The 16,369-nt window shown below is 49.0% G+C and overlaps 1 protein-coding gene across 1 annotated transcript in view; it reads right to left on the reverse strand.

Moving 5' to 3' along the window:
* Window positions 1-8,546: 8,546 nt before the first annotated feature.
* fnbp4 (formin binding protein 4) overlaps window positions 8,547-16,369 on the reverse strand; it is a 38,594-nt gene continuing 30,771 nt past the window's right edge. The window contains 6 exon segments of the mRNA XM_052028978.1: window positions 8,547-8,916; window positions 12,472-12,632; window positions 14,163-14,404; window positions 14,975-15,134; window positions 15,949-16,113; window positions 16,115-16,260. Coding sequence (XP_051884938.1) covers window positions 8,826-8,916; window positions 12,472-12,632; window positions 14,163-14,404; window positions 14,975-15,134; window positions 15,949-16,113; window positions 16,115-16,260 — 965 coding nt within the window. The 3' untranslated portion in view covers window positions 8,547-8,825.

The raw sequence follows: 16,369 nt of genomic DNA on the forward strand, positions 1-16,369 counted from the left end.
GTTACAGCGGGGGCAGGGCACCGGGTTACAGCGGGGGCAGGGCACCGGGAGCAGGGGCAGGGCACCGGGTTACAGCGGGGGCAGGGCACCGGGAGCAGGGGCAGGGCACCGGGTTACAGCGGGGGCAGGGCACCGGGAGCAGGGGCAGGGCACCGGGTTACAGCGGGGGCAGGGCACCGGGTTACAGCGGGGGCAGGGCACCGGGAGTGGGGCAAGGCACCGGGTTACAGCGGGGGCAGGGCACCGGGAGTGGGGCAGGGCACCGGGTTACAGCGGGGGCAGGGCACCGGGAGTGGGGCAGGGCACCGGGTTACAGCGGGGGCAGGGCACCGGGAGTGGGGCAGGGCACCGGGTTACAGCGGGGGCAGGGCACCGGGAGTGGGGCAGGGCACCGGGTTACAGCGGGGGCAGGGCACCGGGAGTGGGGCAGGGCACCGGGTTACAGCGGGGGCAGGGCACCGGGAGTGGGGCAGGGCACCGGGTTACAGCGGGGGCAGGGCACCGGGAGTGGGGCAGGGCACCGGGTTACAGCGGGGCAGGGCACCGGGTTACAGCGGGGGCAGGGCACCGGGTTACAGCGGGGGCGGGAGTGGGGCTGGGCACCGGGAGTGGGGCAGGGCACCGGGTTACAGCGGGGGCAGGGCACCGGGAGTGGGGCAGGGCACCGGGTTACAGCGGGGGCAGGGCACCGGGAGTGGGGCAGGGCACCGGGTTACAGCGGGGCAGGGCACCGGGTTACAGCGGGGGCAGGGCACTGGGTTACAGCGGGGGCGGAGCGGCCCGGAGGGAGTCCGGACCGGGGGCAGTGAAAGACAGAGTGCCACCCTGACCCTGACTACCATCTTACTGATGGTTATAAATGTGGCAGATTTTAAAATCCATGTCGTATTTGCAGCAATTCTGCTGAAACATGAGATGAATAACTTGCTTTACATTTACCAGGGGCAACTAACATGATTGGTTTGACAAGAGTGGAGGAAAAGTTGAAAAACTTTCCGGACAGACAGCGAAGGAGATACTTTACCACTTTGGGGATAAAGTCCGTGGTTTGGGTGGATTGCATTCATACACTGTAAACGGTGGTTGAATAAACATCAGAGGCAGTTTTATGCAGAAACATCAATTCATTAGGGAAAGGAGCAGTGCCAGAACATTTGTGGACAGGTTACTCAGTTGCTGTGTTTAAAGCGGGAGATGGAAATCCACACGACCACTGGCTATCTTGCTTAATGTCAAGAAAATGGAAACTTGACTCAAAGGTGTAATGGAAAACAAGTTATAGAATCAGAGATTCCAAATATAAAGATCATGCATCTTGATCTCTATTGAATTCTCTGAAATAGTAGCAGAAATAGGTAAGAATAATGTAGAACACAAAAGACTTTCAGTGGAGTACTACACCGTACACCTGAAGTCAGGCACCTGGAGTCACAGGACAAAGCAGAATAGAGGCAATTAAAAAGCTGCAGATGTTGGAAATCTGAAACAAAAACTGAAAATGCTCAAAGAGTTATATAGCAGAAAAATGCCCTTCGGCCCAACTTGTCCATGCCAAACAAAATGCCTTTCAGAGCTAGTCCCATTTGCCTGTATTTTGGCCCACATCCCCCTAAATCTTTCCTATGAACCTGCCCAAGTGCCTTTTAAACACTGTACCCATCTCTACCACATACCCACTGCCCTCTGTGTGGAAAAACTGCCCCTCAGGTCCCCTTTAACTCTTTCCCCTCTCACCTTAAATCTATGCCCTCTGGTTTTAGACTCCCCTACCCTGGGAAAAAGATTGTGACAATTCACCTCGTCTCTGCCCCTCTTGATTTTATAAACCTCTACAGGGACACACCTCAGTAGAAGCTGCTAAGAGAAGAAAGTGCGGAGGCCCTTGCGGAGATACTTCTTCTCCGTCAGCTACTAGTGAAGTTCCTGACGACTGGAAGATGGCTAATGTTGTTCCGTTGTGTAAGAACAGTACCAAGGATGAGCCAGGGAACTGCAGCCTGACATCAGTGGTGGGGAAGTCACTGGAGGGAATCCTGAGGGACAAGATCTACCAGCACTTGGATAGACAGGGTCTGAATAGGAGACGTCTGCTTGGCTGTGAGGAAAGTCATGCTTGATAAACCTTTTAGAGTTTTTTTGAAGAGATAACCATGATGAGGGAAGGGCAGTGGATGTCATCTATTTGGACTTTAGCAAGGCCTTCAACAAGGTCCTGTATGGTAGGCTGATCTGGAAGGTTAGGTCCTATGGAATCCAGGGAGAGCAAGTTAAGTGGATTCAGAATTGGCTCGGAGGTGGGAAGCAGAGGGAGGTGGTTGAAGGCTGTTTCTCGGAAAGGAGGCCAGTGACTAGTGGTGTGCCGCAGGGGTCGGTGTTGGGACCCTTATTATTCATTATTTATATAAATGATTTGGATGTGACTGCACAAGGCTTGATCAGCAAGTCTGCAGATGGCACAAAATTAGGAGGTGTTGTTGATGGTGAAGAAGGTTATCGTAGATTACAGGGGGATCTTGATCAGTTCGGGAAGTGGGCCGAGGAGTGGCAAATGGATTTCTGTACAGGTGAGGTGATGCATTTTGGAGGACTTATAGAAGGGCACAGGGCACCAGGGAGTGTAATGGAACAGAGGGACCAAGGAGTACAAGAGCACAGTTCATTGAAAGCGGCGTCACAGGTAGACAGGGTGGTGAAAAAGGTGTTTAGCACACTGGCCTTCATCAGTCAGGGCACTGAGTATAGGAGTTGGGACATTATGTTGCATTGTACAAGTCATTGGTGAGGCTGCACTTGGAGCACTGTGTGCAGTGTTGGTCAGCCTGTTATAGGAAAGATGTGTTTAAACTGGAAAGAGCGCAGAGAAGATTTATGGGAATGTTGTCAGGACCAGAAGGCCCGAGTTATAGGGAGAGGTTGGCCATGCTAGGTCTTTATTCCTTAGAATGTAGAATGAGGGGTGACCTTATAGAAATGTTTAAAATCATGAGAGGCATAGATCAGGTGGATGGTAACAGTCTTTTCCTGGAGGGTAGAGTCCAGAACTAGGGGACATAGGTTTAGGGTGAGAGGGGAAAGATTTAGAAAGGACCCGAGTGGCAATTTTTTCACGCAAAGGGTGGTGAGTAGATGGAACGAGCTGCCAGAGGAAGCGGTTGAGACAGGTGCAACGGTATCATTTAAGAAGCACATGGACAGGCATGTGGAGGGTTGGGGCTTAGAGGGATATGGGCGGAACGCAGGAAGTTGGGACTAGCTGGGTGGGCACCGTGGTCGGCATGGACTGGTTGGGCCGAAGGGCCTGTATCCGTGCTGTACTGCTCTGTGACTCAGCTTCCTAAGCTCCAGGGAAAACAAGTCCCAGCTTGTCCAGTCTCTTCCCGTAACTCAAGCCCTCCAGTCCCAGTAACATCTTGTAAGTCTTTTCTGCACCCTCTCTAGCTTAATCCCATCCTTCCTATAGTACGGCAACTAGAACTGCACACAATACTCCAGATGTGGTCTCTCCAACTCTTCAAAAGCTGTAATACATCATCCCAACTCTTGTACTCAATGCCCCGTTCGATGAAGGCAAGCATTCAAATATCTTCTTCACCACCCAGTCTACCTGCATCACCACTTTCAGGAAACTGTGTACTGTACCCCTGTGTCTCTGTGTTCTACAACACTCCCCAGGGCCTTGTCATTTACTGTCCAAGTCCTGTCCTGGTTTAACTTCCAAAAATGCACGACCTCGCAGTTATCTGAACCAAATTCAGTCTGCCATTCCTTAGTCCACTTTCCCAGGCGATTTAAATCCTGGTTGTAACCTTAGGCAGCCTTCTTCACTGGCCACTACTGGGGAAACTCAGCAGGTCAGACAGCATCTGCGGAAAGAGAAACCATCAACATTTTGGGTCCACAGCCCTGCAACGATAAATGAGAAACCCAAACTAACTGGATTCCTACACTGACTTTTTCCTCTCTTAGTTTCAAAGAAGGGCCCTTCATCTGAAACACTTTCTCTTTCCACTGATGCTCCCTAACCTCCTCGGTATTTCCGGCATTTGCAATTTTCTGTTTTTATGTCACGTTGGCTCAGTTCTTCTCACCCTACTTGCTTAGCAAGTATAAGTATGTTTCCCCAAGTCCAGCCCCCCAGGCTTGTTCCACCAACATACCATTAACAGCAAAACACAGAACAAGAAACTTAGTGTGCTGATAACAGCCACCATTAGGTCATTTTGACTCATCCTATCACAGACATCCCCTTTGTTAAGAGCATAGCACAAAACAGGCCCTTCGGCCCACAATGTTGTGCCGACATAGCTAATCCCTCCTACCTACAGAATGCCCATGTCCCTCCATTTTCCTCTCATTCATGTGCCCATCCAAGCCCCTCTTAAAAGCCCCCAATGAATTTGCCTCCACCACCCTATCAGGCAACGCATTCCAGGCACCCACCACTCTCTGAGTAAAAAAGCACTCCTCACATCTCTTCTTACCCCTCTCACCTTAAATGCATGCTCTCTGGTATTGGATCGCTCAATAATGGGAAAACGATATTGCTTGTCCACCCTATCTATGCCCCTCATACTTTTATACACTTCCAACAGATCACCCCTCAGCCTCTGCTGCTCCAGAGAAAAAAGCCCAAGTTTGTCCAGCCTCTCCTGATAGCCCATGCCCTCTAATCCAGGCAGCATCCTAGTAAACCTCCTCTGCACCCTCTCTAAAGCCTCAGCATCCTTCCTATAGTGAGGTACCAGAATTGCATGCAATACTCTAAATGCAGCCCAACCAGAGCTCTATAGAGATGCGTCATAACTTCTTGACTCCTATACTCAATACCTCGATTAATGAAAGCAAGCATTCCATAAGCCTTCTTAACCACCCTATCTACATGTGTAGCCACTTTCAATGAGCCATGCACTTGCACCCCAAGGTCTCTCTGCTCTTCAACACTGTTAAGGGTCTTGCCCTTAAGCGTGTACTGCCTCTTGACATTAGTCCTACCAAGGTGCAACTCCTCACATTTATCCGGGTTAAACTCCATCTGCCATTTCTCTGCCCACATCTGCAGCTGATCTATATCACGCTGTATCCATCGCCAGTCTTCTACACTATTCACAACTCCACCAATCTTGGTATCGTCTGCAAACTTACTAACCTATCCATCAACATACTCATCCAGGTCATCTATGTACATCACAAACAGCAGAGGTCCCAGCACAGATCCACTTCAGCGCGAATAAGTCCCTTCAACCACCACACTCTGTTTTCTATGGGCAACACATATTTGTTCTGCACATCCCTTGCCTCACCTTCTCTCCTGCATCAATTTCTCAGTTCTGAGAACGTCGACTGTTTTTCTTTCAACAGACGCTGCCTGACCTTCCGAGTTTTCCCCCAGCATTTTCCTTTGTTTCAGAATATGGTCATAATGTGGGAGAAAAGGATTAGTATAGAATGGGGGATAAAAAGAGTTAGCATGGACATTGTGGGCCGAAGGGCCCATTTCTGTGTGGTACCACTTCATGACTGAATCGATGGCAAGTTGCTGGATAACGGGAGGGTTTGAAGGGAGTTGTGCAGTCCAACGAAAGTTCCATAAAGTGCACTGCTGGTTTCACTGTTGCTTCACCATCTGCACGTTAATAAAAACCTCAAAAGTCATTTTGTGATAAAGTACAGGAAGACATTGGTAAGCTTGCTGACTTGCAAGAAACTGGGAACATAAGTTTGACGAGAAAAGCAGCACATATTGTTGAATATGGAGAGTGTACAAGGCTTCATTGCAAGCTTAAAAGGCAAATGACACTGTTGCTCCAGATTCCAGCATCTGCAGTGTTGTCTCTCCAAAGGACACATTAATCCCTGCTGAGTAATCAGAAATAATTATGAAATTCTGTGTTGAGTTTCTCCAGGAACTCGAAGGCTGACCTGATAAAAGGCTCCGGAGAGGGTGAATACTCAGGGTGGTTGATGGAGTGCCAATCAAACGGACTGCTTTGTCTTGAATGACGTTGAGCTTCTTGAATAGTTGGAACTGCACTCACCCAGCCAAGCGGGGAGAATTCCATCACTCTCTTGATGTGCCTTGTGGATAGTGGCAAGAACTTGGGGTATCGGGGTGATTCATTCACCACACAGCCTCTGACCCGTTCTTGGAGCCAGAATGTTTTTGCACAAATGTACAAAATTAGGTGCAGGATTAAGACTTGAGCCTACTGTCACTCAGTAAGATCACGCTGATCTGACTGTAACCTCGCCAACCCCAGTACACCACATGCTTATCAAGAATCTATCAGTTTAAAATATTATTAGACCTCTGTTCTTTGAAGAAGAGTTCCAAAGGCTCATGACCTCATCCGTCTTAAGTGGGAAACCCCAGTGTTCAAACAGCGACCCTTGAGTTGTACACTTGCCAAGAGGAAACACCCTCTCAACATCCACCCTGTCAAGATCACCCGAGATCTTATCTCTCAATCAAGTTTCCTTTCACTTCTGAACTCTAGCAGATACAAGCCTGTAAACCTTATAAAACAACCTGCCCATTCGAGGCATCTGCCTAGCAAACCTTCTGAACACATTAACATCCTTCCATAAACAAGGAGAGTAATACCATCCACACTACTCCAGATACGACTTCACTTACTGACTCGTACAACTAAAGCACAGCCGACTTTTCTGTTCCATTTCCCCAACAATAAACAGCATTCTGAAAACTAAAATAGTGCGGATGCTGGAAATCTTAAATTAATAAAGAAAAATTTCAGAAGTGAAAGGAAACTTGATTGAAAGGCAACAGGGTGGATGTTGAGAAGGTGTTTCCTCTTGGCGAATGTACAACTCAAGGGTCACTGAACATGGGGTTTTCCAACTTCAGACAGATGAGGTCATGAGCCTTTGGAACTTTCTCAAAAGGGCAGAGGAAGTGGTCTTCTGATATATAAACTCTTGATAGATTCTTGATAAGCTGGAAACAGTTAGCAGGTTAGGTAACATCTCTGGAAAGAGAAACCTTTCAGGTGAAAGACCATCCATCAGAACTAGAAAACAGTAACTTTCTAATAATTTCCTTCATGGACACCAGCCTCCCCTCCGTGGACTCTGTCTTTACCTCTCGCTGGCTTGGTGAAGCAGCCAGCATAATCTAAGGCCCCACCTACCTGTGACATTCTCTCTTCTCCCCTCTTCCATCAGGTAGAAGATACAGGAGCCTGAGGGCACGTACCATCAGGCTCAAGGACAGCTTCTACCCCACTGTGATAAGACTATTGAACAGTTCCCTTATACGACGAGATGGACTCTGACCTCACGACCTTGTTGTGACCTTGCACCTTATTGCACTGCACTTTCTCTGTAGCTGTGACACTTTACTCTGTACTGTTATTGTTTTTACCTGTACTACCTCAATGCACTCTGCACTAACTCAATGTAACTGCACAGTGTATTGATCTGTACGATCGGTTTGCAAGACAAGTTTTTCACTGTACCTCAGTACAAGTGAAAATAATAAACCAATACCAATTACTTGTGGCACCTGGCTGTGTGATTCTTGCACTAGGACACCTGGATCCCTCTGCATCTTAAGAGCTCTGCAATCTCTCACCGTTTATTCTAAATTGATGTTCTGCCATATTCCATTTTGTTTTAAAATAACGGGTCATACATTTAACAGAGAGGAGGCAAAAACATTTTGTTGGGAGTGCCATGAGTATTCAGACCCATCTTCCTCAAAGGGTCTGAATACTTAAGGGAGCGGTAGGCACACAATGGGGGGGGGGGGGGGGGGGAAACGGTTAATGAGGGGAGGCAGGGGCTGAGGTAATAGTCAGAACTTACTGAATGGCAGAGAAAGTTTGAGGGGCCATCCCTCCTGTGGGCGCCAGTGCTGTAACTGCACTGGAACAGCTCAGCTTTGGAAGCAGCTGGTTCTGGAGCACAGGTCTTCAGTACCACAATTGGGACATTGTCCGATCTTGTGACCTTTGCTGCATCTGGTGCCCTTGCTGGTTTCTTGGTATCGCATGGAATCCAGTTGGCTAGATATTGGCATCTGTGACAGTTGGGGGGGGCGAGAAACGACCTCAGGAGGGAGGTGAGAGAGATCACGGATGCCAATGCTTCAAGCCCACACTCACGTACTGGGCCCTGCCATCGCTGAGGATGCTCTTGGGAGTCACTTCCTCTTGTTCTAATGGCCTTTGAACAAGTTACCATCATTACTTACAAAGAATTTAGGGAAATTGTTACCAAAACAGTAGAACAAGGGACTTGTCATACACAGGATTACATTATGCAGCACAGAAAGACACCAAGGTCTTTGCTGAATGGCATACCGTTCCTTTCCCCAACACCATTAAGCAAACTGGTTTATAGTTCCCTGGACACTGAGTCATAGAGTTATACAGGCCCTTTTGCCCAACTGTTCCATGCTGATTTACCTAATTTATTCATAAATAAACATTAGTTATCCTGCACACATACTACGAACAGGATAGAATGTGGTAGGCAAGTGACAGAATACACTATAGGTTCAGACAGAAGAGATTCCAAGCTATTGTAAAAAAAACCAGTTTATTGTTATATACAAATGTACAGCACATATGAAACTGCAAATGGGCACCATTAGTTCACAACCTGGATGCACATCATTTTATTACATGGAAATTTTTCATAGCTCAATACTAGAAAATTGAAAGCAGTATACAATCCACCAAATATGCTCATGCACCAAACTGCTCACAGACCCACTATCTAACTCAGTCACAGTGATTTACACAAATATAAACAGTTCTGTATAAAGGTAGAAAAATAGTTTACACAGTATAAAACTCAGAGTGTTAGGAGTTTGAGGTCATTTTCCTCCGCTTCAGTCTCTCCCGCCAGTCTTCTGGCAGTGCTTCAAAGTTGGCGTTTTTCTCAGCTTGACCACTGCAGATGTAAACATACACGGGCAGGTGACCAGGACAAGAAATACATGGAAATGGACAAAAATCCCAACACCACCATCTTCTAATCCTATTTCCTTCAGCTTTCCCAATATTCTTTCTAACTGAACGTCCCAGTATTCAGATGAAGTTATAATTCCGACCTCAACAGTGTGGCAAGGCACTTTGGCTTAATAAAGTTCTGATGAAAGATCATGAAGCTGAAGTGTTAATGTTTGGATTCTCAGGTGCTGCCTGGTGTGCTGAGTGCTTCCAGCATTTTACTTTTATTTCAGATAACATCTCTTTATTAGTCACATGTACATCGAAACACACAGTGAAATGCATCTTTTGTGTAGAGTGTTCTGGGGGCCAGCCCGCAAGTGTCGCCACATTTCCGGCACCAACACAGTACGCCCACAACTTCCTAACCCGTACGTCTTTGGAACGTGCGAGGAAACCGGAGCACCTGAAGGAAACCCGCGCAGACACATGGGGGGAGAACATACAAACTCCTTAGGCAGCGGCTCGATTTGAACCCGGGTCGCTGGCGCTGTAATAGCGTTACGCTGACCGCTACACTACTGTGCATCATTTTGCTCTGGCACACCAATATTCTTCAGTGCTCTGTCAGTTCTTTGAGTGGAAATCATGACAGTGCCCTATTGCTGCCAATTCACTAATCGATGGAAACAAGTTTTACTCAGTTTTGCTCATTTTTTATATATAAACGTTTATTCACTAAAAGCACTACAAAAAGACAACCAGTGTCAACACACGACATCTAATACAGAAAAGAAACTAAGCAACGACATACTACAGTAGAGAATGCAAACTAATACTAACGAAACACACACGCAACGCTACACCTGTTAAGGCAACACGCGACACTTCAAATAAGAATCGCGCTCGTACCGTCCACGACACACGCGATCCCGAAGGGCCCACTGAGCACAGAACTCAGCTAGGGTGCCCGCGGAAACCGCGTGCTCCCTCTCTAAACACACCCGCGCGCGCACGTAAGCGCGGAAGACGGGCAGGCAGGCAGACCTGCCGGTACCCTCAGCCGCCCACCTCAGTTTTGCTCATCGTCTATTTTCCCCTCCCAAGCCAGCTACCTCAGAGATTAACACCAGTACAGGTCCTCCCCACGTCCAAACATTTATATACACCAACCAAGGGCAACCTGTAGTTAAACCAGGGTGCTTTAGCTCAAAGATTCAGATACTGCCACAAACCATGTTCCCACATGGCAGAAGATGCCCACAGCAGCCGGCAAATCCGTCCCACCAGCTCCCCAAACACTTGTTTGTAGGCACGGGCTGTACACACAACTAGTGTGTTCATAACTAGGGGAGGACCTGCATCTTGAATCCCCATTCCTGGTATTCCATAACCCACACTTTCCAAGATACTCTCCATGGTATTTCCCTGTTTATTTAATTCTTTTTCTCCTTCTTAAGTTCTCACCTGCCAGGTGGCAGTGTGTTTTCTTATGATCTCCACTTTAGTTGCATGATCTCAGTCCCTGCCAGACACCACCACCGAGAGAAATCAAGACCCAAGGCACTTCTGGACACACTGCACCATTCTGTCAAACCTGACAACCCCAGTGGTGATCATTCTTGGTTCTAGTGTCTGAGCGACTTGACACTGATGTGGTGTCACTGAAGGCACCACACTCCCTTTCGTAATGCAGCCAAACTAATGGCCAGAAGTTTATCATATCCCCTCCCGTTTAAAAAGCCCCCAAACCTTCGACCAACTCAAAACAATCCAACTGAGAAATTAGAGAAACGTTTCAATTTAAATATTTAAGCACTGTTAAACTTGAACTTGGAGAAGAGTTCAGATAATTCAAGGAAACCTTTGCACCAGTTTACATAGGAACACAAACAGGTGCAGTAGGTCTCTCCATCCCTCAGGTCTGCTCATCCACTTAGATCACGGCTCAACCCCACTTTCTTGCTTGTTCCCCTCATCCTGGACTCCCACTTCAGCCTAAAATCTGTCACCCAGCCTCGAACCCACTCAGTGATCCGGCCTCCATGACTCCCTGGGGTAGAGAATCCCAAAGGTTCACCATCCTCAGAATAAATTACACTCACGTTAAATGGACGACCCCTCATTCGGAAACCACCCCCTCTAGTCTGGAATCCCCCAGCAGTGGGAAACCTTTTAGCATCCAACCCTTTCAAACCCCTCCAGAATCTCATACATTTCAGCAAGATCACATCTCATTGTTCTCAACTCCAACCTGCCCATAAGCACAACCTTTTCTCACATGAATCAACCTAGTCAACCTTCTTGGAACCATCTCCAATGCAAGTACATTCCTCCATAAATAAGGAAGCTAAAACTGTACGCAGTACTCCATGTGGTCATACCAACACCACGTACAGTTGAAGACGTCCCTATATTTACGCTCCATTTGCCTTCCTGGTTGCTTTGTGTTTCATGTACAAGGACCCCAGAAACCTGTGCTCTGCTGTTATCGCCACTTAAGTACCAATCTGCTTTTCCATTCTCCCTACTGAAGTGCGCGTCATTTCCTTACGTTATACTCCAACGGCCTGACCTTCTGGTCACTTGCTTAACTTACTTATTAAATCGCTTGGCAGGCTCCCGTGCTCTCCTCACAAGCTATTCATCCACCTCTTCGTCTACAGGTTGAGGTCCCAGTATTGATCCCGGTGGCACTCACTAGTTACAGCCTGCCAACCCAGGAGCACAAACCAGAACATGAAAGTGATAGTAGGGGGACAGACAGCACTACCAGAGGATAGTAGATCCCTAGGATGACAATAGAGGACACAAGTACAGTAAAACTCCATTAATCTGGCATGCACTGGATTTTGGTGGCAATTTGCTGAACTATTGGATGTTATTCCCAATACACTGAAGAGATTTTTTTGGGGGGGGGGGGGGGGCGTTGGCTGTGAGGATGTGACAGGCAAAGACGTTTCATGCACTAATATAATCCAAGGGAAAAAAGGGGGAAAATGTAAAGATAAGCTGTACAGCCGCTGTCTGTAAAGAGTTTGTACGTTCTCCCCGTGTGTCTGCGTGGGTTTCCTCCGGGTGCTCCGGTTTCCTTCCACATTCCAAAATACGTATGGGTTACGAGCTGTGGGCGTGCTATGTTGGCGCCGGAAGCGTGGCGACACTTGCGGGCTGCCCCCCCAGAACACTCTACGCAAAAGATGCATTTCACTGTGTGTTTCGATGTACATGTGACTAATAAATAAATATCTTACCGTACTCAAGGTTACAGACAGAATTTTACACAAATCAGGTGGATAGAGTGTTGATAAGGAAATGGTTCCATCGTTGTGGTTTTCCTCATTTCTGGGGCTGTATCAGATGAACTGATTACTGTGAATGAATAACTCCATTACTGTGACATTATGCAACTACCAGGTTTCTGTGAGAGGAAGTAGTTGGGACGTTGACTCGCTTGGCCAAGCAATTGCTGCTCTACAACTGCTCTACACAGCCAAGCCCCCACCCCCCCACACTGCTTATGACTTCAGATCGTGCCCAGGACCAGTCCGCTCACCTGATCAGCTGCTGCTGCTTCCACTCCTCAATCCGCTTGTGCGCCAGAATTGCTCTCTGCTCGTCTTCACTGGAGCTCGAGTGCTCATCCTCGTCCAGCTCCCGTTGAATGCTCTGCCACTTTTTCACCAATGATGGCATCTTCGTTTTGCTCTTCTTATTCTGAAAGGGGAGTTCAGAAATTGAGCACATCCCTGAAGAGGGCCATACGGTGGAGCTACTTCCAATCACAGTCAATATCGAAGGGCAGGCTGTGCAGAAGAGCTTCTAACCGCTAGCACCCTGTGCTGTGCACCGCACACTGAGAGCATCAACCCCGACTGTAGGTTTGCCATTTAGTGGGATTGGCCTGCAAAATGTGTGATGGGAACAGGGTGGTGTAATCTAGAGCCCATCAATCCACTGGGCCAAGAAACAGCCAATAGAAGACTGGTGGAGCAGATAGACTATTAGTGCCATTTCCCTACCCCACCAGATATCTCAGTGTTCCTGTACTAGGCAGGAAGAACCATCGTAGCAGTCATTCTTCCTACACTGATTTAACCTAAGTCACACTTGGAGAGACGGGGTTTGGGAACATCCTGGGACAGTGGCTGATGGGAGGGAATCAGTTTCAATTTGCCTGCAAAACTTGGTGGGGTGGGGGGGGGGGGGAGAAATCGAACGCTCCAATTCCAGAGATAGCCGTCGTGCTGCTGCAGACATTTTACACCAGGGACAGCTCACCAATTCGATGCAGGAAAGCAAATGGTACAGCAACTGTTTAAAGAGGAGCTGCACTTGTGTGACACTGGGAAATAGTACCATGAAATAGCAATTAATGGGGATTGAGATTGACAGCAACTACAGCAAAAGATGTCTCCAAAACCCGTGAACCGGATCCTTTATATAAATTGAAGTGGCTTGTCGAGCCTGCTCCACTACTCAAGAGCATGACTGACCTTCCCCTTCAGTCCCATGTTCCTGCATCAACCCATATCTCTTGATTCCCACCCTCACAACTTGAAGAGCTGGCAGCAGCCAATATGGGGCAAGGCTGGAAGGGCACCAATTGGCCTTAGTTTGCTTCTGGCTTTTAGCATTAATTATGGCTGCAGAGAAAAAGCTAGAGCCATGCTCTCAGGATAGGACCAAGTTCTCCAATACCGAAACAAAAAACAGGCCCCGCCATCAGTAACCAACCCCAGGGGAAGTAATTCCCTGTAATCATCAAGGAGCCTCAACTGTAAGCGGTCCACTTCTCAGGTCATCATCCTTATCACAGCCACAACACTCCCGGCAAGTGGAACTCCTGAGATCGAGGAGAGACTGGAATGGGAGCTGCGAAACACTACGTGGGCACAGATATTTTGGTAGCAGTTCAAATCTGATTGCTGAGTATTACCAATCTGGGCTCTGGCTTCAGCTTTTAAAAAAAAGTATTATCAGAGGCAGAGACTCTCACAATTAAAAACTATTCAGGCAAGCAACTGAATCGCCAAGGCATAGAAGGCCACAGACCAAGTGCTGGTAAATGGGGTTAGTACAGATGGTTGGTATGGAGACGGTGAGCTGAGGCACCTCTCTGTGCCGTCTGATTCCACGAGAGGAGGGAGAAAATAAATTGAGGATACCTGCACTTTAGGATTTCCCTGCTGCTCTCAGACACGAGACATTGCACCCTCACCCTAGAAAAATAACCTGCAGCCCTACCTTGTCTTTCTTCACCTTCCTGCTCTTCTCCGTTGCTTGAGCCACTGCAGCAGCCGGGAGTACCTCTGGCACGTGCGGGGGCTGCGGAATAACTTGCGCGATTGGTATCTGGTGTTGCGGCATGGGGTGTGGTATCTGCACCACGTGGGCCGGCCGGGGTAGTAGAAGGGGCCTCGGGGCAGGCACGGCCTGGTGCACGGGAGGGACGGACATCATCGTGGCCAGCATCTGCGGACCTGCAGCTTAACCAAAAGGGAACATTGTGGACAATGAAGCAACAATGCCGTGGTGTTCAAAGGTCACCTGGAATATCCAAGAGGAAAAGGGCCACGCCAGTGGAACTGTGTATGCAAGTCATAGCACACACTTTCGGCATTATGCTGCAGTTAAATGGAGGCACAACCTTTCACCTCAGATACTGTGAACACAGCTCTCAGTTACCTCGAGGGTCATCAGTTGATGGACGGCTTGAGAGAGAGCGAGACACACCCACAGAGCTTCACACAGCCGAGGAAGAGCCCAGTCACGGTATTCACTGCTGGTGGTATAGGTGCATTTGACTATCTAACAAGACGAAGTCACTTCTCAGCTGACCCGCTCACATTTACACGTACGGTTTAACATGGGAAATCACAACTCAGAACCTGCTTTCTGTCTTTTCACAGCTTCCCGCAGCAGCTGTACTTCAGAAATGCAGTTACTGTAATGTCCACGTGTTCATCGGAGCATATCCCATCCGAGAACCGCCCATCGCGGCGTCACTACAGCTATGCAATCCAAGAGCAGCAAGTGCCGACGTGCACCGCTCTTACCTGCGACCATGGCCGACTGACTGTAGAGGACAGGACTGCTCCCGATGGTGACGGTGCGCGGCATCGCAGTGGAAGTCAGCACAGCCGCTTTCCTCTTGACGGGTTTGGCTGCCGGACCTGGGGCCGGTGGATTCGAAGGCGTGCTCGAGACAGGGTTAACCTGAAACATAAGCAGCTCTTATGGTCACGAGCGTCCCTCCCCGAGACCCTGCCTTGTTTCTGCAATCAGTCGGTGGTGGGAACTGCTCCGGAGAACCCATAGTGCTCATGGAACCGAGGGGATTATGTGGAGAAGGTCATAGTCAAACTAACTGTAATTGAAGCTCTAATATTCTGTATTATGATAGTCCCTTTACCCAGGTAAGGAGAGCGTGTGTGACCCATGCCTCGTTCCTTGGTTGCACATGCATTGAGGCTGCTCTTTGGTCTTTTTGCCTCGGCTCAGCTCCGCAGAAGGAACAGATTGTGGAAGGATAGCAGAGTTAGTGGTTTCCATACAACCCGACCTGGCTCACTGCGGCACAGTAGCGCAGGGGCAGACACAGTAGTGTAGCGGTTAGTGTAACGCTTTACAGCGCCAGCGACCCGGGTTCAATTCCAGCCACTGTCTGTAAGGAGTTTGTACGTTCTCCCCGTGTCTGAGTGGGCTTCCTCCGGGTGCTCCGGTTTCCTCCCACGTTCTACAGACGTACGGGTTAGGAAGTCGTGGGCGTGCTATGTTGGCGCCGGAAGCGCGGCGACACTTGCGGGCTGCCCCTCTGGAACACACTACGCAAAAAGACGCATTTCACTGTGTGTTTCGATGTACATGTGACTAAGAAATATCTTATCTGTTTGCCAGATTAGGCAACTCACCTCAGAGCAAGGACCAGAGGACAGGAAATTCTCCTCACACACACTTTGGCTACTCACACGACCAGCTGAAGATGGGGGTGGGGGAGCGGTTTAAAACCGCGCAGACTCTACGTCCTTACCGTTTTCACCACTGGAGGTTGGACGGTTGTAACTGGGACGATGGGGAGAAGGGGTCTTTCCAAGCAATCTTCCTCCGTTCCTGGCGCCGGCGGCTCCTTGCTCTCGACTTCCATCTCCACTTCTTGGATGTCTCCGTCATCACTGGGAGGGGGAGGAGGGGGGGGGCGGGGGTGGAGGGGAGGAGGGCGGGGGTGGGGGTGGGGGAGGGAGATCCAAGGGGAGGGGGGGTTGAGGGGGAAGAGGGGGGAGGGGCGGCTGGGGGGCGGCTCCTGCAGAAGCTTGGCCGGCGGACAGCTCCGCGTGCGTGGGATCTGATTTTAAGCAGAACAGGGAGAAGTGACGTCACCAGACGGAAGGCAGGAGAGAGTTGAACAGCCCAAGTTCCTGTGCGGGTGGACCAACGGGGTCTTGGGATGCTGA

Source organism: Pristis pectinata, chromosome 14 (assembly GCF_009764475.1).
Source record: "Pristis pectinata isolate sPriPec2 chromosome 14, sPriPec2.1.pri, whole genome shotgun sequence".
Lineage (NCBI taxonomy): Eukaryota > Metazoa > Chordata > Chondrichthyes > Rhinopristiformes > Pristidae > Pristis > Pristis pectinata.